At 38.4% G+C, this 24,802-nt stretch overlaps 2 protein-coding genes across 4 annotated transcripts; both read right to left on the bottom strand.

Annotated features, from left to right (window-relative positions):
• Positions 1-34: 34 nt before the first annotated feature.
• LOC116290507 (nitric oxide synthase 1) lies at positions 35-21,115 on the bottom strand. Of its 3 annotated transcripts, XM_031697553.2 has the most exons (34): positions 20,294-21,115; positions 13,501-13,658; positions 13,047-13,209; positions 12,673-12,764; positions 12,444-12,585; positions 12,238-12,377; positions 11,851-11,961; positions 11,711-11,774; positions 11,492-11,593; positions 11,342-11,410; positions 10,954-11,037; positions 10,817-10,858; positions 10,650-10,732; positions 10,427-10,571; positions 10,235-10,339; positions 9,602-9,645; positions 9,370-9,480; positions 9,106-9,280; positions 8,883-9,024; positions 8,333-8,411; positions 7,968-8,152; positions 7,693-7,829; positions 7,528-7,572; positions 7,329-7,454; positions 7,170-7,254; positions 7,009-7,096; positions 4,670-4,949; positions 4,386-4,511; positions 4,211-4,276; positions 4,040-4,125; positions 3,070-3,106; positions 2,874-2,918; positions 1,669-1,790; positions 35-1,309 (listed from the first exon to the last, which is right to left on the bottom strand). In XM_031697553.2, the coding sequence occupies exons 1-34, from the start codon at positions 20,561-20,563 to the stop codon at positions 1,261-1,263; spliced, it is 3,798 nt and encodes a 1,265-aa protein (XP_031553413.2). In that variant the 5' UTR covers positions 20,564-21,115; the 3' UTR covers positions 35-1,260. The 3 variants fall into 3 exon arrangements, with proteins under 3 accessions (XP_031553413.2, XP_031553421.2, XP_031553430.2); XM_031697561.2 differs by lacking the exon at positions 2,874-2,918; XM_031697570.2 differs by lacking the exon at positions 10,235-10,339.
• Positions 16,074-19,592, bottom strand: LOC148909780 (uncharacterized). Its single transcript, XM_089032686.1, has one exon. It carries the CDS (start codon positions 19,454-19,456, stop codon positions 16,193-16,195), a length of 3,264 nt encoding a protein of 1,087 aa, XP_088888812.1. The 5' UTR covers positions 19,457-19,592; the 3' UTR covers positions 16,074-16,192.
• Positions 21,116-24,802: the final 3,687 nt, after the last annotated feature.

Raw genomic sequence — 24,802 nt, 5'->3', positions numbered from 1 at the left:
ATTTCCCATGCGGCGATAATGACAATACATCAACTGAGTCTATCAGTACATTATATTCCATGTAGTAGCCATGCAGTAGCATACTAACGATTCACAACCCACCCAGTCAATATAGGACAAAAACAGACATTGGTTTGTGAGTAAATAATTGACGTTCTGTTTGGATGAGCACTGCTAAACTCGTCCCATTCATGACATACATGATTAAATACTTAAGCAATTCAATTCATTAAGTATTCGTTAAATCAATTTGTTGCGCTATGCTTACGGCGAATGTTGAAGAGCGAGTTAAACAACTTGTCGCGGCAAGCTCAGTGTGCGGGGGAGCTTTACTGATTTAATAAGGTCAGGAACCGCGGAAAATCGGCTGCGATTGACGGTGATTTTAATTGACGATAATCAAACTTAAACTGAAAACAATACAATTAATGAACTAATTACTAAATGATATAGGATTACAAGATAATAGAATCACGCATAAGGAATAACATGCGTTCCGATCATAGTTTTGGTATGAAAAACTCTAAAAAATTAAGAAACTAAAGGTACAAGTAAAACGATACTAATAGTTTTTATGATAACATAGCAATCAAATAACTACTATAAAATCTCATGAATACTAATATAAATGATGCGATTTTGGTTATACCTTAGGGCGTGCCACTGCAATCGACGTGAAAATATACTAGCGATAATAAGATCAATAAAGTCTTTAGACTTAAAGGCACAGATTTAAATGTATAAATACGGATATAGGCCTGGCTTTGTAAATTGAATGCTTACTAAGCAATAGAATTCTCAGGGCGTTGCCGTGCATGTGCTTAAACACAATCTAAACCATGGACGGGTCTTATCAAGTAACTAAAAGGCTATTATGGCCGAGACTAAGGCTTAGACAAGGTGTAAAGCTAATTACTGTACTCACACATTTTTTCTCGCTTGCACTCTAAAGGGCCAGGGGGTAACTTCATCTACTTCTTCAAACAGCTTCTAAATATACGACTCTATCGTGGACGATCTGACTAACTAAACTAAAACTGGAAACGAAGCTAACATTTCTTGTCGGTATTACACGTGGCATAGCTTGTGACGTAATTGAGTAAATATCGTGTGGCAAATCAGAATGAATATGCAAATAAACAAAGACAGAGGAGCCTCGATTCTATGTTTCTAACATAATTCGTTTAACATTTTTGAATATTCTATTGACCAGCCTGTTTGAACATTCAAGCCTGTCTGGTCTTGTCTGATGGACTGGAATCATTCAGTATCAGGCAGCGAAGAACGACGCTGGTTTCTTGCTTCCAATCTACAAGCAAAGACGTCATATTCTAGAGATCTGTGTACAGTACCCTTAATGGGGGGAGTGGGGTGGGGTAGTCGTAGATCAAGCAGTTGATAATATACACATGAACATTTGTGCACAGAATTAAATACAAAATCTGGTCAACCAACCAATCAGAATGCTACATCAATCAGTCACGTTGTTGTACTGTCAGCCAATTATACTGTTCTCTGATGTCATTACAGGCTTTGCTTTGATAATTATTACTATCTACTCTCACCCATGTACCCAGTAACCTATGACTACAGGCGAGGACGAGCAAAGGAGGGGAGAAGATGGTGTAAGTGAAACGAGAGGGGGAATTGAATGGGAACTTGACTTACTTGATATTTTCAGCTTCATTTTCTTCATTTATTTCCTTCTCAGATCGCATCAGTACCGTTACAGTAGGACCACGGTCTAAAGGATACCTCTTGGGTGACGAAACGCTACTTCGAATTTTTCCCTGTCAAAATGTTTATAATCAGTTTGTAACCATTCATTCATATCGGTTTTTCTTAGAGTCACTTATACCACTGACGGCTGATATACTAATGTACGGTGGTCCATAAGGAACATGCAGCAAGAGTCTGAGACAATTTGGTGCGAATAAGAATGACGAGCTGGTGCATGTTAGACGAGTTGCTGCAAATAAGAAACGAGTTGCTGCATGTTAGACGAGTTGCTGCAAATAAGAACGAGTTGCTGCATGTTAGACGAATTGCTGCAAATAATAAACGAGTTGCTGCATGTTAGACGAGTTGCTGCATGCACAATAAGAGACGAGCTGCTGCATGTTAGACGATAAGCATGCGTGAGCAGTTTACCGATTGGCACTGAGTTTTAGCTAAGTTTCAGGTTTCAGGTCACACATCCTGGTACAATCTTCGCTCAACCGGTCTGACTAAGTGTCATTGAAGCCCAAAATAATTTCCACTGGCCGCGGTTCCAGGTGAATTACTATAACAATAGTCGTGAAAACAATAAAGCAGATAGACTTTTTAACATCACTGAATTATTCAACTGATTACGTGCGTGGCAAATTGCAAGAGATTAGCCCATATGGTCCGGGAGTCCGCTAGTCTCTCCCCTGATGCCTCAGCTATACAACATTTTCTTGCGTAATTCGTACACCCAAGGGCAGAAGGATTTAATCGCCGTTAGGTCCGAAGTCCATACGACGCCTCAGGCTCTGCGGATGTCTCGGGGGTATGGCACAGTGGAATCGATTTTTTCTTGAATTTCTGTTGGTGGGTTTGAACCCCATATTTGGCAATATCTTTTTTGAGAAAGAGTGTTTATCTAATTCCTTTTTGCTCATATTCAGACGGATTAAGAGTTAAGTATAAGCAATTTCGTCTAACGTGCAGCAACTTGTTTAACTTGCCGCTACATGTCCCTTATTGGCAACTGTACTAATGCTATCGTATACACTACTAGTTCTCAAGACTTATTTATAGAAATCTGTGCGGTTAGAGTTAGTCCAGTTTCTAATGGAATAAGAATGAAGTACAGTTGAGCATGCGTAAGAATGAGAAGGAAACCTTACTGAGGAATCTTGGACATCTCTTCCCTTTAAAGATGACGAGCTAACCTTTTAAAAGTAAGAGTTAATTGAATTGAGCTTGTAAAAATGAGAGTAGATTATAAAAGGTTACTTTAAAGACTGAATAGTGTTTTAACTCAGTTAAATTATATGACTATTTATCAGAACACCGATGGCTCTTCATGTTTAATTTACATACCTTGACAGATCTGGCGGTAGCAATATAAACCCAAGCCCTAATGATATAAGGTGATTATAAAAATGTAAGAGAACTAGCTTTGCGCTTAGGTCTTATGAAATACACAATAAAGGTTCAGGTTATCATAGCTCGTGCGCATGTGCAAAGAGATTAGTTGAAAGTCTTTCATTTGCATGGCTAGCGCGAAAGTCAACCTTGGTATTACAATCCCCAGAAGAGGTAGACTGGTAACAACTAACACTAAAACGAGGTCTTTAGGCCAAGGGCAAACGTCGAACTTTCCATGCACCTAACTTAATTACATCTAAGAATGCCGCCTCGATCATTATCACCTGATATCCATTGTTTTTAATGAGTTCGGTGCATGGAAAGTTCGACGTTTGCCCTAGGCCTTAGATGTATTTATGATAACGAATACAACACATGCAATATGAAAAAGAAAGTCAGGAATATACCATGTGCGCAAGACCCTTGGAAAAACTATGAAGAGATCACTGGACTGTCTAAAATACAACTGTAAATGGGAGTGCAAGATAAAACACGATTCCCGCTCATGTTTGATCCCGGCACCCAACCTGCTGCAACAGTGGATGGGGAACATTGATGATGATGATGATGATAATGATGATGATGATGATGATGATGATGATGATGATGATGATGATGATGATGGTGATGATGGTGATGATGATGATGATGGCGATGATGGTGATGATGATGATGATGATGATGATGGTGATGATGATGGTGATGATGATGATAATGATGATGATGATGATGGGGAAGTATGAATGTGTCTAAGTTAATGTAACAAAATATTGAGCAGGAAAAAAATTGACACAAACGCCATTCCTTTTTCCTGTCCATTCCTTCGCCCTTTTTTGTAACATCTAGCCTCATTTTCTCGTTTATCGTTTACATTCTTCTCTCATCTTCCAGAGTAATGAATATTCTACAATATGCTGCTTACTTTCGTGCTGCAGTTCTAACGCGATCTGTTACTTCACGTGTTCGTAATGTTACTCCAAAAATATCTTCATGATATCGACCAGAGCTCTGCGGCCACAATATAAGAAAAGAAGAAGTTAGATTGGAGTCTTCAAACGTTCAGTTATACTGAACGCCGTTCTTTATCACTGACCTTTAGTTTGTCAATGAAGTCTTGTGATTCCTGTTGCGACATGGCTGCATACGACTCCAGCATTGTCTGTGTACCAGAAAAACACACAAATGAATATTCCATCTATATTTGCTCTTCTCTTCTCACTTCCTACCTATTCCTAATTACCTATTCTATTGGTGGTCAGCAGTCTTACCTGTAATGTTCTACATACATCTGCTGCCATGGAAACATCACCACATGTATAGAAATGACCACGACGACTGATGAGTGTATCGATGACCTCCAAAGCGTCTTCCTTCAGGAGGTCTTGTACGTATTGCTAGAACCACAAATATACGATTACAATACGTCATGTCATGACTACTACATATTTTCATGACTACCACGTGTTGTCATGACTACCGCATGCTGTCATGAATACCGCCACATATTGTCATGACTACCACGTGTTGTCATGACTACCACATGACTACTTACCTTTGGCTGATCTTCTTCTCGTGATAGTGCAGTTCTGACGTTAGCTAATACTTTATTATGCTTGGCGTTTGCTGTCTCATCTCTATAAATATCGTCTTGTCTTGAGCTTCGACATCCAAAATACAAAAACATATCTCCCCAGGACCCCTGCGGTGTTGGCTTGTTCGTCATATCGAATTGACGCTGCTGCCAGAAACTTCTAAACGGAGCGATTCCTGTCCCTGGTCCGACCATGATGAGGGGTACTGAGTCATCTTGTGGGAGGTGGAATGATGGCGCACTAAAAACACCATCAAATAAGAATTTGATTTGACGATGAATAATATATATATTTAGGCACTGCCTAAAAGCGGAGCTCCCGATACGGATGTCAAAGGCAGAGCAATTCGAATGAAACTGAGGCCCCGTCCACACGTATCCGGAATTCTTTTATCCGCAAATTTTTTTTGCGGATACGGGGTGCATCCACACGTGTCCGGAAATATTTGTATCCGTATCCGGAAATTTTCAAAAACGGTCTCCAGAGTGGAAATTTTCGAATACGCTCCGAATACGGATACGTGTGGACAGTCGTATCCGCAAACTTTCGAATACGATGACGTAAACACGATCTTGCGCATGCTCAATAAGAAAAAATACTATCCGTCAAAGGGACTAGGCACTAGCGTGCATCAGGGCGGATCAAGACATTTCCGGACATGTGTGGACAGTGAAAACGATTCGAAAACGATTCGAATACGCTGCTTGTGGACGCGAACATTTTCGCATCCACAAAAAAAAATTTGCGGATACAAAAATTTCCGGATACGTGTGGACGGGACCTGAAAGGAAAAAATAAGACCGGGGGAAAAATCTTCAATTATTTTTTATTCGAGATGAAGATAATTTTTCCCATAATAAAAACCATGCAGTGAAATCGAATCGAAATGCAGTACTTTGTTGTTGTTGTTTTTTTTTTCTTTGTTTTTTGTTTTTGTTTTTTTGTTTGTTTGTTTGTTTGTTGTTTTTTGTTGTTGTTTTTTTTTTGTTTTTGTTTTTGTTTTTGTTTTTTTGCGCGAGTATACTCTCCCACTTAGGAATTTTGTAGAGTTTTAGGCTTTGAATCTCTTTTACTTAAAAACAACGAAACATAACTACAGATAATCCAATACAATATCAAGTTTAGTGAAGTTTACCTCGGATGTCTTTCATTGAAATCGAAAATCTGGAGATTTAGGACAAATCAAGACTAAAAAACAGACTTGAAAACTGGTTAAGGTGAGCAGAAAATAAGCTTACTTTAATTACGTCTTTTACAGAACGAGACGAAGTTTACATTCAGTTAAACTTGACAAGAACAACTGAGACAAAATAGAAAATAATGCAAAAGGCAATGCAAAATACAAAATGACGAATTTCTTGTCAGTAAATTGGCGTTTGTAAATGTTTTATGGATATTTTTTAGCTTTTTAAAGTGAAAGTCTAGGTCTTTATACAATAACATATCTCAACAACACAAATTTAAGCTCATTTTTATAATCATACTTGCTCTAACAGCTTAATAAACAGTTGAATATTTGGTGTAAATTTATATTTCATTCAATGATTAAACAAATTATCTGTGGAAAGATATGAAATTATTGAATGAAAGTCTTCTTTGTTTCGCCGATGGGACCCCGCGATAGGAGGCGAACAAAACTGCATTTTTCTTGAACGAAAAACATACGATAGTTGGTTAAAAACAACCGAATTGTTAAAGATTTACAAAGCTAAATAAAGGACAAATATTTGTTGTAATATGCTCTTCATGTTATATTTCCTCCAGCATTAAAATGAAGTAATTAATATCGATAGCTTATCCATAGAAATTTAAAAAGTTTTGAGAGAAAGTTTTTGATTTGTCGATTCGTCGAGAAAAATGCTTGTCAAAAAACATATATATATACGATTGTATCACTAAAAAACACACACCTGAATTCTTGAAGAGCACTTCTTGATCCCTCTTTGACTACATGAAGGTTTTTTTCAAATTGTTTTTGGTCTATAACTTGACCTAAAGCGATTTTTTCTTGCATTTTAGAGCCGAATTGGTGAGAAGTTTTGCTTTGACATCAAACGGGATTCCTGTGTCGTGTACACGGACGTACGTAGGTATGTACGGACGGACGGACGGAAGTGACGTCAGCCAAGCCATGAAAAATCAACTCGAAGATTTACCATTTTTACGGATAGTAACATATTGTAATAAGACAGTATCGTAAAAGCGATTACTTCATCATGTCTGATAAATGATACTTTAGTTTTAAGAAGAATTTGAAGCTCAGTGTTTACTAAATATATAGCTTTTCTAATTGACTTACTGTCGTACAAAACATGGGACAATGTCATTAGGTACTAGACTCTCTAGCCACGTAGAACACACGCCGTGATGAACTGGGCCTCTACCACCTTCAATAGAATAACGCACATGTAATTTTGGTACTGACATCATCACATTACTAATGTTATAAAGCTATCTTACCTCGTTTTGTAAACCTAACTACAGCTACTGTCACGTGGATCTCTCCTGGGTACAAGTCTTGTGATGAAGAGATAGAATAGAAACGCTGTCAGAGAAACACAAGAAAGATTATCACTGATAGATGTCATTAAATTGGCGCCTAAATAGACATGTACTCACAGGTTGTAGTAATGGTAGTTGCGTAAGGAGCAATTCTGCGTTGACCTTCAGTGACGGGAATTCTTCTAGCACCTCAACAATATTGGCTTGTTTGTCGTACTTCCAGTTCTCGTAACTCGTGTCACCCTGCAGTCGCAATGAAACAATTAATGAAAAAAAAACTTTTACTAACTGTTTTTTCTTAAGGTCACTCACATACCTTTCCTAGTTCTTCCAACAACTTCTTTTCATCGGGATCAGTAGCCTGTTATTTAAACAGATAGTTCAATTTACCATGGTTATCCTTTATCCTAGAACTAATATCTGGTAGTTCCTTACACAGCCATATTGTAACGTCGGTCAGAGTAACTTATTTCTAACGCACCTGTGTAGAGAGGTAGTTGAGTATCTGTGGTGCTGGTGTGCCTGTGATATCGATGTGTCGACTGAATGCTTCTCGTAGCGTTATGGGTACTGGAAACCGCCCCAGCTTCTCCCACTTCTTGGTCGTTCCAAAAGGACCTGAACAAGACAGCAAGACAAGTTAGTTCACAGCTCATGTTCAGGTATACGTATACGTATAGATTGATTTAAAAACGGCACACGGCCATTGGAAATGCTTGGAGATGGTACCTTCACGTCACGTCACGTCTATATTACCTGACATTTCACGTGAAGCCTCGACTGTGATTGGCTGATCAGGATCAGGTGCCTGACACAGACGGTCTAGTAATGACTGGACTACTGACTCCTTGTTAGCAGGGAATAGAGACAGATGGTCGCCTGGTTTGTATTTGAAGTCCTCGTTATTACTCGTATCTAGACGTACCAGTAAAGTTGCGCGGCTTCAAAAAAGAATCAACAATAGCATATCAGGAATCACATAGGTAGTGGTGGTGTGATGTAGATGTAGGACCTCTTCACACTTGTATACAACTGACATTTTTAGGTTCCAACAAACCCACACAGTAGATCCGTTTTCACCCCTTAAAACTAAGCCTATTGTTAAAGCCTATCCTTCACACCTTGAATCTGGTGATTGTAGATTTTTGACTGACATGATTTTGGTTGGTATGATTGTCTTGTTGTGAGACACGGAAAGATCTGCCAAGAAAAGATAAAAATGGTTTTAGTACATGAAAGCCAGTGATACATCGTACAACAATGCATGACCCCAGAGGGGAGGAGTGGAGAGTTCTTTTATAACACGTCATGATGTGTCAAGATGTCCGATTTTTCAATATTCACCAATCAGCATTGAGGATTCTCGAGCGGTTTGCCGAAGACCGGCCCATGGTTTTTAAAATGTGATCCGACATGTGTGATCATTAGAATTGGACTTGACAAGTTTCCGAAAGCTTTTGATTAATATACCAGCAGCACTTCCTGGTTACCAAGCAATCAAATACGTTTAGAAAACTGGGTTTCCTGTGTTATATTGTCTAGAGAGGATTACGCTTGAGCTAAATGCGGAAAAAGAAGGGACCAAAAAGGGAGTTTCTTGTCCTTGACCTTGTTATTAATCAACTCGTCCACATATACCACAGGAAGCCCAGGGGAATTGCTTCTACTTACTAGTGCAAACGTCTTGTAGCTTCTCCTTGCTTTTAGTAAATCTGTACTTATCAGGTGACCAACCCCTGGATAAAGTGTTCAGGGACGCATCAGCTTCTTCAATATTCACGTCTTTACCAACACAGAATGTTTCACATGCAGCCTGTCAACAATCATTGTACGCATGTTCAAAATAGATGATTACTAACCAGCTAGATCTATATATGCTGAAGTCTTACTTTACCTTAAATACATTCTTTGCCCAAGTCTTGAACGCCTCTTCCTGTCCACATAACTCATCTCCTTCACCCATCTTGTAAACCTGCTCTCCGCCAAGCTCTTGAATGATTTTATCAACAGACTTTGCGAACGCACAAAAGTTGGGATAAGCACGTGACCCAAGGCCAAAAACAGAATACCTGTCACGTGGACCCAAATATTAATAAATAATATATAATTAAATATTTAATAGTATTGAAGGTTTATTGGTTTATTTCAGTCAGTATACCTCAGACTAGCTAAACGTAGTTCATCGTCCTTCATATTCAAGCCTTTTTCCTTTTCTTTCTGGATGAGAAGACTGCTGATCTGCGCGGCCATTTTGTTGTTTTCTGTTTTTCTGAGCAAATTGAACAAAGAAGTGGGATTTGCATTATTAGGTCAAAATAAAATGTTCTCTCTCTCTGGCTTGTCCTCTCTCTCTAGCTATTCCTTGAAGTATTTGATACTGTTTTACTTACTCGTTGGTAGGATGACGTAATTCATAAAGGTACCGAGCAAATGACTGAAATCAAAGGTCCAAGCGTTAGTAGAGTCATTACTGTATCATCATTAATGCTTCATTCATTAAACGAAGACTATAGGTCTTTACAGAGCAGATTTCGTATGACTGTGAAAAAGAAGACACAGACGTGCCTTGATCGGGATCGTGATGGTACAGTGCAGTGGTTGTGATGGTACCGTGTCATGCCGTGATCGTGATGGTGCCGTGTCATACGGTGATCGTGATGGTACAGTGCCGTGGTTGTGATGGTACCGTGTCGTGCTGTGATCGTGATAGTGATGGTACAGTGTCATGGTTGTGATGGTACCGTGTCATACCGTGATCGTGAAGGTACCGTGTCGTGCCGTGATAGTGATAGTGATGGTACAGTGTCGTGGTTGTGATGGTACCGTGTCGTGCCGTGATCGTGATAGTGATGGACAGTGTCATGGTTGTGATGGTACCGTGTCGTACCGTGATCGTGATGGTACCGTGCCGTGCCGTGATGGGGATGATGATGGTTAAGTTGGCACGCATCCGCGCATTGTGAATGAATGAGCAATTTTCCTCCGCGCTGTGCAATTGGTAGTTGATGTGAAGGGTCACGTACTTCTCCATTCTCTGGCGGATCACCATTCCCAAACGTGCTCGTTACGATTAAAACCAGTTGTTCGTTTTCCAGCTCAGGATGAGGATAGTCATTCATGCACATCACCTTCAAAATATCATTTCCTTTTTTGAGAACGTTCTTTACTTTCTTACTTATAGATTATAAACACTACTTAATTGTAGTATTACATACCTTTGGATCAAACGCATGTAGAAACATCTCACTGAGCATCTTGGCGTAGTTCTCAGATTTGCCAGTTTCAGTAGCGTACAGAATAATGGCTTTGGTTCTTTTGGCCATGGCGTTACCCATTAGTTTGGCTGAAAATTTAACGGCCCTGAAAGCAATGAATAATATCTCAAGAAGACTATTCAACCCCCAAATGAGGATAAAATGAAGGAAATAATTGAATTACTTTGCTACTTCTTTGAAAGCTATTTTCTTCATGGGCAAATCAGATTCTTTTCTCTTGATGCGATAATGCTTCCAGGGATCGTCCTACGAGACACACACACAACAAAGCACTTATTAACTGATAAACTACCATTAGAGACAAGAAATACCTTGTCATTAATCGATTACCTGATATTCGTAGCTCGGTTTGAGAGAGTAATTGAGCAATTCCTGTAAAGAAAAGTAACAATGTTTAGCTACAGACAGACCGTTATTTGACAAGTAAACTAAAACATGAATAGAACGAAAAGAACTAATGTGATGACCTGATGGAAGACAGGAGTAGACGAGCCTGACACAGGAGGAACGATCCACACCCAATCACCAGGGCAGCCACCACGAAGCTTGTTCTAGGTCACAAAAAATTATAGTATTTCTATGCAATAGTCCATTGGGATAAGCAAGGTAAGATATATTGACAACTCAGTTATGGCTCAGTGACAAATCCTTATCGCGGGTTACAGGAGTTTGTAGCTATTCGCATCGCATTGACTTCCTTTATTACATGGCTTCAAAAAGTCGAAGACAAGTGATAGTGCTAAGGCACTGGAGGAGAGCTCAGGCTACTGAGGCTGCGTGATAGTTAACTTTTGTGCTCGACCACGCGTTATGACGTGACGTAATGAGGCGACAAGTGCATGACAAGAGACGTACCTCATTCTCGAAGTGTTTCATGAAGGATTCTGATGCCGAGTGGTGGTCAGTGATGGTTACATTCGCCTCCTTTAATATACAACCAATAAAAACAGGTTTATTAAATGTGTGATATTACTGGATATTAATATGTTGTACTGAACAGAATACCTGGAAGCTATGCAGTACAGCAACATTCATCTCAATACAAGCCAAGTCCTTCCACAGTGAAGCATTACTTTTTGTGTCTAGACCCATCTTCTTGGCTACAGGCTGAAATATGATTGGACAAAACTCCATTTGCTTGTGCTATAATGAAGGGACCTCAGGCTAAATGAGATCAAGGCTATTAATAGAAATCATATCTTTGAAAGCGAGATGTACACCTACCTCAAGTAAGTTGTAACGAGATGGATCACCTAAATCACGTGCTGCAATCTCTGTTTCCATGTACCTAAACGAATAAAGAAGAAATGCATGAAAATAGAAGACAATCCTCCGTGTTGAAAGAAAAATAGGAAAGTACTCACCAGCCATTGAAAGGACAAGCTGGAAACTCTAAGCCACCAACATCAAGACTAATAGACGAGATGGCAGGCAGAACATACCACTTTAGACCCATCTCTTCAAACCATGGGTACCTATAACAGAACGATTAAAAAAAGTACTGAATATATGTCAAGTAAATATGAAGACTCGGCTTGTGAGATTGAGGTGAGCATCAGATCACTGCTCCTCCAGACATTGATGATTCTTTGGGCCGATTGATTGTTTATTCAGACAAGCACCGAGTGTCTTCAATGCACGCAAGGTCTTCAAAGTCAAACCCAATTAATCTGTTCTAACATTTATCTCCTCGAACTGCCCATTGCTGCGATAACAATTTATTAATAATAAATCTATTTTGTTGCACATACTTTGGATGCTTGAGTTTTACTTCTAAAACCAGTTCAGGTGGAATCTCAAACATTTCAGGTTCTTCTCCTCCAGCTTGTAAGACAAGAGGTAGAACATCAAATTGACCACCTTTTGGCTCCCATCCCATAGAAATACATATCTGAAGTGAGAAATGATGTTAATGTACACATATGTGTGTTTATTATAATTGATATAATACACGTACTTCAGTCAATTCTGCGTTAGCTGGGTCGCCGATGATGGAGCCATCTTGTTGACGATAACCAGCGTATGTTATCAACTGACCGTTCCACACACGGAAATCTTTCTTGGGTTCCTTACGTTGAGGAAACACAGTGATAGTAGACCTACGAAAAGTATAAATGAAGATTATAATAATAATGGAATTGATGCCATAAAAGGTATTTTAGCGTTTTACATAACACAAGTCATACCTAATGTTACCCTTATTGGTACCATATTTGATGTGTTTAATTATGGCATCAAACATCCCTCGACTAGTGAAGACATCACGGGCATCAAATAGCTAACAATACAAATATAATATTATCATCAGTAATACATTGATTACTACGTTGACCCTGTCGATCTAGGATAGACCTGAAAATTCCTGGAAAAGGGGTTGGTATTAGAATTTGTAGGGAACGACTGTCATCGGAAAATGTGGCAAGATCAGTCGGCTTAAACCTTTCCCTTACACCTCATCATTCCAGCCTCATTCGTTTGGGCATCATATTTTACTATCATAATCTCCCTACGCAGTAGTGCGTGTTATAGTGTGTGTTTATTCAATGCCACTAATACCCACGTGTAGTCTGTTCCATTGTATTCTCATAATGCATCTTGGGGCATTCCTCCATGCCATGCGCGCACCGAACAAGAGTTCCTTCTCAGTCAGATCATAGGTACCAGTCTCCTCTATCTCCTTCAGAACCTCGGCGAGTCTTGTCGCATGCGCTGGACTATCACCCCTACAACAAGATTCATATATTATGATGGGTTTGTGTCAAAATGGTGACATGGGTTTGTAAGAATGTTGAATTTTGATGAATTCTTATACACTGATAATTTTTACAGGGTGGAGAAAAAGCGTAATACCCGAAGAAAAACTCCCAAAGTACAGGAAAAAACCAACAAGCATTTCTGTTGACATATGTAACAGAGATCTGTGATCGATCTTAGTTCGCACTGCAGTTGAAAGACGAGCACGAACGCTACCCTTGTATAAACAAATGCTATTAGTTAGCTAGTGTTTGACTTACATTTTCATTGAAGTGTAATACTGTTCTATAAAGTCCTCAGCGTGTATCGCCACTTCCTCTTTAGGTCTAGGTATCCCATAAGCCCTTGGGGGTGCCACTTCTCCTCCATACGGCCTCATTAAAGATCCTTCACATCTTGCTGGGGTGCAGTTTAATGGCTAAAGGAATAAATGTACAAGAAGAACAGTCAGAATCAATCACCAGGGCTCGATAGTCAGTTACATTTCTGTAAGTCACGACTTCATGCTTGAATGTAGTTAATCGAAATAGACTCTAACCCTGATAATCTTTCATGCCTAAACTACCACAATCCTCTTCCAGAGCACCATTAAGGCATGGCTCTTTTGAGGAAATGATGGAAAATCAGTTATTTATTCATATCTTTGACAGTTTAAAATGAATCTTTCCCAAAATTATATGTTACCATGGAAACCAGGTCACGTCACCACACAAGGCCGCCATCTTGGATTTTTTAAAACAAGCCGTTTGTAATCGTATTGAAACTACTTCAAAAGTCCTGAAAATCCATATTCATTTTCATATTTGCAATCCCTATATGGATCTAATTGGATATCTTGGAAATTATATTAAGTTTAATTTTTAGAATATTTTTAATTTTTGGAAAAAAAATAGAAAACATTCTAAAAATTAAACTTAAAATAATTTCCAAGATATCTAATTAGATTCATATAGGCATTGTAAATATGAATATTTTTTAATATGCATTTTCATGACTTTTAAAGATGTTTCGGTACGTTTTCAAAAGGCTTGTTTGCAAATCTAAGATGCATGGCAACCAAGGCTCTAAGGTTCCTTTTTTTCACAAAAGACATTAAATTGCCAAGTTTGGGGAAGATTCGTAGAAAACTGGCTATGATATGGCTAAACAGTCTGAATTCTCTTTTCATATTCAAATGTAAAAACTCCTTTGAGAATACCAAGACAATAGTGAAAATTTGCATAACAAAGAAAGCTAGCGAAAGGGAGGATTTTTGAAGTGCAGTAGGTATAAGTTGGCATAAGATGCTTGAGGCCAATATAGCACTAGCACGAAAACCTTCCGAAATTTAATTTGGCTGAAACTTAAATGGAATAATCTTTAAGGGTTTAACAAAAACTGGTTGAATTTTTTTCATTATATTCCAATGGGAAGTATTATATTTTTACGAATTTTGATAGGTGTCTGTGACGTCATACACTCAACACTAAGCATCTTCATGTTTTACTCTTTTTCTATTAAGCCCAAAGGTCCGCTGAGGGACTTATAGTATATAACTTGTGATTAGAGTCATTTTCTGATATTTTCTTATTCAATGCTGAGTATAAAAGTAGCGGATATTTTGATTACAAAATACAAAAAAATGTATGGAGCGATGCTTAGTGTTGAGTGTATTACGTCACAGATTCCTATAAAAATTCGTTAAGATATAATACTTCCCATCCGAACATCAGGAAAAAACTTTAACCAGTGATTATTAGATATTTAAGGGTTAATCCAGTAATAATAGTAATAATAGTTTTGAGGACATTATGTTGGATAGTTGTTCTTCAAAAGTGTACGTATCTCCGATTTTTGATTTTTTGCTTATTTCCAAAGTTATCGTGAATTTTGGCTCGGATACAGCTGATATAGCAGCGTCATAACTTTAGGAGCGTATAAAAAAGCAACGGGGCAACTAATCAAAAATCGGAGACACTCTTTTGACAAGTGATGTCTTGTGATCTCGGAAAGGTACTAAGCATTGATTTCCGATCATTACCGGCTGTCGTCAAACTCCGCGAAGATGCCACGGTGAAAATTTGAATGATTCGCTCTAACTTAAAAGGATAAATTTATTTTACGAAAACGAAAAAAGGAGCAGTTTCTACATTTATTCAGCTTTCACAAAATGTATACTTTGTTGAGGTTTCGATTAAAAGGTTTTGTGCTATTAAGAGTTGAATGCACAATGGTCGCTAGGGGTACCCTGATACCTTAAAATTTGGATGATTTTCGTGCTAAAAGCCCTTTTAAGAACAAATCCCAGCTAGTCAGGTTAACGGTCCTTTGCCGCCGGTCATATTCAATTGTTAAAACTCCTTCATTTGAGAATACCAAGACAATATTGAAAATTAGGCTGCGTTCATTATGTATACCGCAGGGGTGGGTGGGGGTGGGTGGGGGTGGGGGGGGGGGGGTGGGTCATAAAATGTTTCAGGTGTTCAGGGGGGGATGTTAAATTATTTTTGTAATGGTAGGGGAGATGCTTATTTTTGAAACTTATATTGCGCAAGAATCAACATTGCTGTTTTCTAATGCGCATTACAATCTAATAAGAAAAGATAACTAAATAATAATAATTTACATGAATAAAAACGTTAAAATAATTATATCCCCCCCTTCCCCAACCCAGCCAAATATATATATATAAATAAAATAAGGATATATAATCTTTAATCAATAATTAATAATAACAATAATCTCTAATCAATAATTAATAAATTTTAAATATTTATACATTTTTTCAAGATTGTAAAAAACGAATAGAATTTGTCCATTATTTAAATATGAATATGTTAATATATAATACTTACAAAGAAGAAGGAATTATAAGATGAAAAACTGACTAATAAGGAAAATTGAAATATATATTAAATATCTAACTATGTATCTTTATCTAAAAATCTACGTTAATAAGCTAAAAATCTAAATTTATAAAATGGCGCTTTCAGCAACCTGAATGTCTAAGTCTATGTTGTTTATATCATTATAAGTTCTTTTTATAGTCCTTGAGCCTCGTAGACATACAAGTGCAGATCTTAACAGAGAGAAACAAGTCTTGGCCCTAATCCATGCCATTGTTTTGTGGTACTCTTCACCTTTCTTTCGGGCTATCAGTTCAGCAAGCCTGCTGTGATATGTTTTGCATTCTTTACTCATACCTCCTGTTGTACAAAAGACAAGGGGAGTAAATGTTCCATGTTCGATTTCGTTTACTCTTTCGGTGTATTTCCGCTTCTTGTCATTTTCATGTAGCTTGTAGATTTTGGGTAGATCTAGATCTTTGTACGTATCTGCATTTGGGTGACAAACCCTTACGTCAAAAAAGGCAGAACGTTGCTTCTCCCAGAAACCTCGTGCATGGATGTCAAGTCTTGCGTCTGCAGCTTTGTTTGCTCCTTTGCTTAGTTTCTCATCTGAGATTGATTGTAACAAGGGCTCAATCTCTACGTCGTTGCATACTGTGCTAAGAAGCTCAGCCTCCAGATTGCGTAATTCGTTGTGACGTTGAATTACGAATCCACCACGTTTACATATCATTGCGTGATCGACCGAGAAATCTTCACCACATACACACTTTGATGGAATGTCTCTGAAAGACCAATTATAACGGAGACGTAAAGCGTCTCTAAATTCTCTCTTGTTCAAGTCGAATCCCATTTCCTTAAGAGGAATTACAGTTAACCAGGTTGATGCTCCTTTCTCTGCGGCTAAGTCCAAGGATCTGGCTGTAATCTTTGGTAGACTTTCCTTCAGGCTTTCAAACGCATCTTTGGATGCTTTTTCTTTCTCAGTGTGACATTTCTGCTTTGCTGTTTTCACTTCAATTTCATCTGGCAACTCGTGAGACTGGGAGATAATCTTCTCCACAAGTGGGGCACTTACTTTGACTGACGATGAGAATTCATACTTTGCGTCAATACACGGGTTAGTAATACCGATACCTCCATATCGTGTCGGTAGCGATAAAATCTTGCGATCATCTTCATCACAATCTTTTTGTGTCATGGCGGGTATAAACACGTCGGAGATGGCAGCTTCTAAAGGTTTCAGTAGGTCTGAGATATCTGGAAGTGTGCGAAGAAAGTACGTCCAGCGATGTTTTAAGCCAAACGTGTAGGCAGCGTAACAGGCCTGTGGCTGTGATAGAGCAAATTCTGCTAATTTGGTGATCTCGTTCACCCAGTTGTCAATCTTTTCCGTGACGTACTCGTTTAGAAACGATCTGGAACCAAGAACTGCACCAAGATGTTTGTGCCCCTCCACTGTTACATTAATGGGTGTATCCTTAAAAGTTTCTCTGACGATTTCTTCTTTTGGTGGCTTTACTATAACCCAGCACTTCTTTGCGTTGGGGAAGTACCCAAGATCTGGTCCGTACTGGTTAAGAGTGTCCCACCATTTTTTAAGATCCGCTGCTTTTCCTACACCACTAGCGTCATCAGCGAACCAGCATTGCTTGGCGTCAGAAAAAGCCTGCAATGTTGTAATAAGAGGCTGCATACTCAACGCGTACATACCCATAGCCAGTGGGTCACCTTGTGTTGTTCCCTCAGCTGACACGAGTTCTTTCCCGCCTGTGATGAATAATCTTGCTGACTGTCTGTACGAGTTGATGGCATAAACTGCAATAATAGGGCAAAGGATTCTGATGTTGTGCAAAGCAGCAGCTCTGTTTAGTGAGTTGAAAGCATTTGATGCATCAATAAGAAGTACGGCATCTGTGTTATCTGCAGCAAAGATAGTATTCATTGCGTGAACTGCAGCTTCATTCCCTGATCTCTGGCCTGCACACAATTGGAGAGAGCCACTGGTCTCGATGACGTCATCCTTTGACACATTCATTACGCACTTTCCAATGATTCTTCTGATTACCTCTCCAACTCCAATGGGTCTTACGCTGCCTTCACCTTTGTCAAGCGGTATCAAACGACTTGCAACTAATGCCTCTATGGTGGTGGGATCTACATATGTTGTACAGAGGATCTTTGTCATTGTGGCTAGTGCTTCACAAAGCTTTGAGGAGGATTGCTTGAATGACTTACAGGCAAGAATTCTTCTGAAGCCATTAGCGTCAATACCTGAAGGGCCACCCGAGCCTTTAGTTCTCAGGGCTGCTTGTCTGATCATATCACCGTCTATCTCACTATAAATTGACTCGGGTATCTCATCATCAATTGGGCCGAATAGCAATGATCCCAATTTCGCTGGCTGTGGTTCAGGATGTTTCTCCTTGAGTTGAGTCATGACGTCATCTGTAAGTGGTAATATGCCTCCGTTTGTTGATTCATTTAAGAAGCGCAATGCTGAGTTAATTTGTCCTTCCATCACAAGTTTTGCAAAGACTTTTGATCGATCAGGTGGACATGTGGTCTTGTGTTTCTTCATGCGACTTTGAATTATCCTCCCCTCGCGAATTAATTGATTGAGCTCACCGACCTTCCAGAGTGCGAGACGTTTCGCCAGAATGCGTTGGTTTTCTTTAGCTTTAGACTTTTTATTTGGCTTTTGGAGACCCACGGCCAACAGAACAAAGGCAGCTTTTAAGGCAATATGCTGTTTGTCAGAGCACGCATTCCAATCATCTATGTGTAAAGTTATTTGATCGATAAAATCTCTACCAGTTCTCCCATAAGGAACTAAAAAGACATTTCTCCTCCAAGTTGTTATTTCGTTGTAAGCTTCTAGTATGGCCATGGTAGGAATATTAATTTCCACGCCTTCTAAATTTTTACCCCAGCAGATTGTAGTTGGTTTGTTAACGTTTGTATATAATGGAAGATTACCAGGCTTACTCACGCTTTCAGAAGAACAATCACTAATTGAAATAGATGTACATGTATTCTTATCGATCTTATCGATCCATTCAGCGTTATCTCTTGGGAGAAGATTAATGTTTGTAATATTCAAATTCGTTGATGGATTCGGTTGACTAGATACATATTTAATTTCGTTCTCGTATTCTATAGAATTTTCTTGTAAAATTGAGATATCAACTGCTGAAGAATTTAGTCTATTTGATGCAGCTTGCTTTTCCTTTGGGTTTTTATTTTTGGATCCTTTAGGTCGACCTCGTTTTCTCGGTTCCACTTGCGTGATCGTTGACTTCTCATTGACAGGTTTTATAGGTCTTCCTCGCTTACGCTCAGTTTGGCTGTCATTCGCAGAAATAAGGTCATCTTGGTTATTTATCATCTTTCCAGCTTCTCCAAAATAAAGTATTACGGCTTGGATAGTTTAGTTTAGATTCATTATGTTTTAATTGAAGAAATATGGCTCCTTTGTAGGAGCTCCAACGGGACGTCCTTCCTGCACTGCCCTTGATTGTTTATTCAATATAAATAATAAATATATATATATATATAAAAAAAAAAAATATTTATATATATAAATAAATGAATGAATAAAATAAAAATGTTTAAACAAATAAAGAATAATCTAATTAAAATATGCCATCTTATAAAAATACGACTTTAGGGCTGTCTTAAATTTGACAAGAGAAGAGATGTTGCGAATGTCCAGTGGGAGCCCATTCCACAGTTTGGGAGAAGCCATTCAAAAAGATCTATCGCCAACCGTCCTTAGAGACTTACACGTGGGAATGTTGAATGGGGGGGGGGGGGGGCACAATTTTTTTGTGACATTAAGTGGGGGGGGGGGGGATCTTTAAATTTTGGAGTATTTTTGAAATTTCCTCTTGCCCCCCTTCCCCCCCCTGCGGTATACATAATGAACGCAGCCTTAGTATAACAAAGAAAGCTATCGAAAGGGAGGATTTTTGAAGTGCAGTAGGTATAAGTCGGCATAAGATGCTTGAGGCCAATATATTTTAAGAACAAATCCTAGCTAGTCAGATGAAAGGTCGTTTGCCGCCAGTCTGCGGATTAGAAACTTTATTTTGTTGAAGTCTGAATTAGGCTTTGAATCTTGTTTGCCCAGGCTATAGTAAAAGTCAAAACTATTCTATCAATGTTTGGTGATATCTGATAAATATATGATAACAAGACTAATACATTCAATCTTTTGACTTACAATCTTAGCCTTCTGATGAAGTGTATCGATTGTCTCTTTCCCTGTTTCCCAGTTTTTAAGTTTGATAATCTTCGGTGTTTTGGAGGTTTCACGCAAGGTACCAGTAAAAGGGCATTTCCTGATCGGTGACGTTAATGGACTAGCTTTGTTACTTTCCATCTTATTTTCAGGATGTTCATTCGTAGTTTTCACATCAACAGTAGTGGTTGAAATAGCTTGACCATTGGTTATTTGTTCGTTTGTGTTCTTCTGCAGGTGATGATGTTCCATTTGTTATGGGACGAAAGCTCTCGGTGCGAGCTACGGGATCTTTATTCCACTTTCTCTGACTCTCTTCTTCTTCTTCTGACTAAACTAATTACATGAGCTCTATTTATAATAAAGTCATGACATGTGTCAGTCTACAATCAATATGATATTATCGCTGAGTCCTGATTGGCTAATGGAAATAGTAAATTGCTAAGTGTGATATCTTATTAAAGAGTAATACGAGGGAAAATCCTAGAACTAAACATAGCTTAAACTAAAGTTAATATATGAATATATGGTAAATGCATAGAAAGGTCTACGAGGGATATTTATATCATAAGATTTAAAAGAATAGTGCTAAAATACCTAAGCAAAGGGGGTAAAGAGTGTGTAGGGCGTAGCCTGAGGTGTACATGCTAATGGGAGGAGCTAAGAGGTTTACTTGTAAATTCAAAGCATACCATTATCTAAACTTGTGCGTGATGATTTTAATAACTAATTGATCGTTCTTTATCTTGTTTTCATACGATAAGAAATAGTAATTACACCGTAGAAAACTGATGTCTAGCTTAGTCTGTAAAAACATTAATTTTCTCTCTCATAACACACTTGCTTGACTTGTCGTTGCTTGCTTTTCTCGCTGCACGTGAGACTGTATTCGCAGAACCTGTTTCGGAGAAAGTCGTCTCCATCTCAGCCTTGGATCCATCTTTTGCTTGTACCTTTAAGGCTACCATACTTCCAATCGATATGTCATTCAGAATCTCTAATGCTTTCGCGAACGAGGTCTCTTGAAGTGACTTTCCATTAACCTCCAGTAATTACTGTATGAACAAAGCACATATACGAACACGTTAGTTAAGTTATTGGCAGATTCGTGCCGAAGTATTTGTTTTTCTTTATTCAGCATTCTTTTAAAAAGTTGTCTCTTTCTTCACAAAAAATTAAGATAGAACAAGAGCTGATTTACGTGCTGTGAAAAATCAACAACCTTAACTTCTGAAGGATATAAAGAAGCCATTGAACGCAATAGTCGACCTACATTTAGCTATAGCAGTCACTTTTTGTACGATATGCCACCAAGAAATAGAACAGGCAATAAGTGGATTAAAAGCGTCGATAAAAGCAAACATAAGCCGTCCAGACATTCAACGCCATATAAACGATAGAGCCGAAGCAAGGCGACAAGGAATCGCGTTAGGGCATTACCGCACACAACTACACTGCTGCAAGCATTGCAGCGTAACATAGGGACAATACAGTAGCCAAAAGTGGGCAATGGTTTAGATTTATGCAGACATATATCCCACGTTGTATTAATAGAGAAGCAATACAAGGACGACTGTAATCTAGAGCACTAATTGCAACGCCAGAGAGATTTTGCTCACTAACATTATGTTATTAAAGAAAAACGCTAATAATTGCTTTTTTTCTCTTAATGTTTATTTGAATCATGTAAATGTTTGTCGAACCTCGTTAAAGAATGCTACATTGATGCTCATGATTGTCCAAACGCGTTATAGATTGTCAATGGTTATGCTAATAGCACTGATGAATTTTCAATTTTAGGTAAATGATTGTCAATAAACGCAACTGTTTGTCAATTCGTGTTATTGAAGTTTAATTGCGTGCACAAGAAAATGCATTCTGCGCATATGAATGTACATACGCGCTATTAGTTGTCCATTGATGCCCATGAATGTACACGCATATTCAAATATCGTTATTGAAAGTTGATCCGCGTTAATGATGTTACTTGTGGTGTTTATGAAAGTACATGACACGTTATAGATACAACTATTGGCACAAATGAATGTACATTTTCTGTTAAGGAAGTAAAAAAGGTGTATTCAAAGCAGGAGGGAAATTTTTCTCTCATCGTATTCAATTTGCGTGACAGCTCGATTTGTTATTCCTAATTTATTGTATGTTGTTTGTTCTTTTTTCCATCATCCCTTTGATCTGCGTGATTGCCAGTTGGATTCACCTCAGTGCAACTGTCGTTGTGATATGCAAATAATGAATAAACGTCATGCATCATGAGAAATTTGATTGTATTATATTTATTTCGATTTGTGAGAAATGTTTGACAATATTTTAGTTATACTCGAAATTTTCTAGGTCGCCCAAAATCGTAGTATATTTTCACTATGAGAATTCGCTCACAAAGCCGTAGTCACGAAGGGAATAAGATGTGGGAAAAAAAGGCGCTTATAAAGCGCATGTGCCTACTACTTTTTGGAAAGTAATAAACTCTACTTAACTCCATTATTTTTTGTTTGTGTTTAGTACCACTACACAGTGAGTACCACTACACAGTGAGTACCAATAGTGTAGTTGTTTTATGGGTTGTCTTTCGAAAGAAAAAACATTAATTCATTGATTACTTTTTTTATATTTGCTGATGTACATTAAACTGGATAAAATCACTGATCTTGTACACTCACAAATTTGTCATGTAGTTGGAATGAAGTAATAGGCGAGGAAGCCTTTTTTAGCAGAGAATTTTTCGAAATATTATTGTAGGAGTAGTGTTTGTAGTCTAGATGGCTTTGCTTTGCTAATATGAATGTTGATATTGAGCACTTATTGGCCGGCGTGTGGGACACGTACAGGGAAATATCTGGCTGGAGATGCTGCACGGACTGAGGGCAGCGATCAGTCGTCCATTAGTAATGTCTGTTCTACTTCATGTGATTATTTATGGCGATTTAACAGGTATAAGACAAGTAATGAAATACTTAATGATCATTTACATCGGTATAATTTGGGCTTCCTGTGTTACGCCGATTCATTCAGTGTGGAACTGTTGCGTAACTGAAACAAAATGGCGGTCATGTTTTGAGGAACGTTTTCCTCGTTTTCTCGATCAAAAAGCCACAATGTTCTCTCAGACTTAGACCAGTTGTCCCTTGAAGTCTCTTCTACTTCATATGTGATTATATTTTGCGATTAACAGGTTTAAGTTATGAAAATACGCTTTGTTTATTTACTTGATAGTTACGCGTGACAGAGTTACAGATCATTTACATCGGTGTAATTTGGGCTTCCTGTGTTCCGCCGATCCATTTTGTGAAACTGTTCAAGAAAGCTTGGCACGTTCCACCAACGTCTGGTTGCCCCACACCTCTGGTGGCCCCTGTCCCATTTTCTCCGCGGCAATACAACTTGTGATAACGAAACTTGGCAGGGATGTAGTCACCTGCCCTGTCAGTCACCCCAACGATTTTGGGTGTATGACGTCACATATCACGTGACTTGCTAAGATAACACCAGTAAGAAATATAAGAGAAGGTTGGAAACTCGAGTCCCAAAAGCGAACCATCACGGGTCTTTGAAACCTCGTACGTCTTCTAATTTTCTTTCCAGCGCCTGGTGGGGAAAAAAATCTTAAAACGGGCTAAATTAAAAAAATAACCACGCAGAGCGAAAGAAGTGCTATTTCTCAATGATCGGGTAAAATTTCGACCCTTTATTTCACGTTTCAATGATTTTATTGACTTTTTTGATGAATCCCCATACATTTCCTTATAACAGGACACCACAGAAACCAAGCTTGGGCTACCTGTGGTATTACTCTATAATAAGATATCGCACTTAGGAATTTACCATTTCTATTAGCCAATCATAATTCAACGATATTATCATATTAATTATAGACAAGAGAATATAATATTCTCTTGTTATAGACTGACACATGTCATAGAATTATTATGAATAGAGCTCATATGTAATTAGCTCGACACACAAAGAACACACAGAGAAAACACACAGAAGAAAGTAGAATGAAGATCCCGGAGCTCGTACCGAGAGCGGTCGTCCCATAACAGTTTTTATTTGACTATGGTCATCCATCGCTGCGGGGAGGGGGGGAGGGAGTTTTTTCCCCTTACTTTTCGTTTCCCGCAAACGAGCTAATATGTGACAGTCCAGAGAGAACGGGAACGTTTATATAAGAAGCAGGCTGAGAAAATGCATGCCACGAGAACCCGAGAATCATGCAAATAAGCGTTGTTGTGAAAAATCTCGTTTTTTGGGCTTTTCGTGCTCAAATTCTATAGTGAGAATAGTAAATTATGACCTCGATTCTGCAGTTTGCGGTTTCTCTGGTTGGGTAGAATATCATGCAGACAATGATTATCATCAGACGTGAATTTGTTAAACTTGCTTTATTGTTCATCATATCATGTGTAACATATTGTCGAGGTTCGCTGAATGCAGTAAATATTGAACACAAGTGTTTTTCACTCAAGCTTCTTT

Source organism: Actinia tenebrosa, unplaced genomic scaffold, assembly GCF_029948245.1.
Source record: "Actinia tenebrosa isolate PJP-AT-01 unplaced genomic scaffold, QUT_ActTen_1.0 PGA_scaffold1__47_contigs__length_23844297, whole genome shotgun sequence".
Classification (NCBI taxonomy): Eukaryota; Metazoa; Cnidaria; class Anthozoa; order Actiniaria; family Actiniidae; genus Actinia; species Actinia tenebrosa.
This window is presented reverse-complemented; position numbering and strand designations above follow the sequence as displayed.

Coding starts and splice junctions, on each gene's coding strand:
- LOC148909780 (XM_089032686.1), bottom strand. CDS start 19,456: ATGATAAATAACCAAGATGACCTTATTTCTGCGAATGACAGCCAAACT.
- LOC116290507 (XM_031697553.2), bottom strand. CDS start 20,563: ATGGAACATCATCACCTGCAGAAGAACACAAACGAACAAATAACCAAT. Junction 10,859..10,953: donor CTACTCCTGTCTTCCATCAG/GTCATCACATTA, acceptor TTTTCTTTACAG/GAATTGCTCAATTACTCTCT. Junction 7,255..7,328: donor AACTACCATTACTACAACCT/GTGAGTACATGT, acceptor TTTCTCTGACAG/CGTTTCTATTCTATCTCTTC.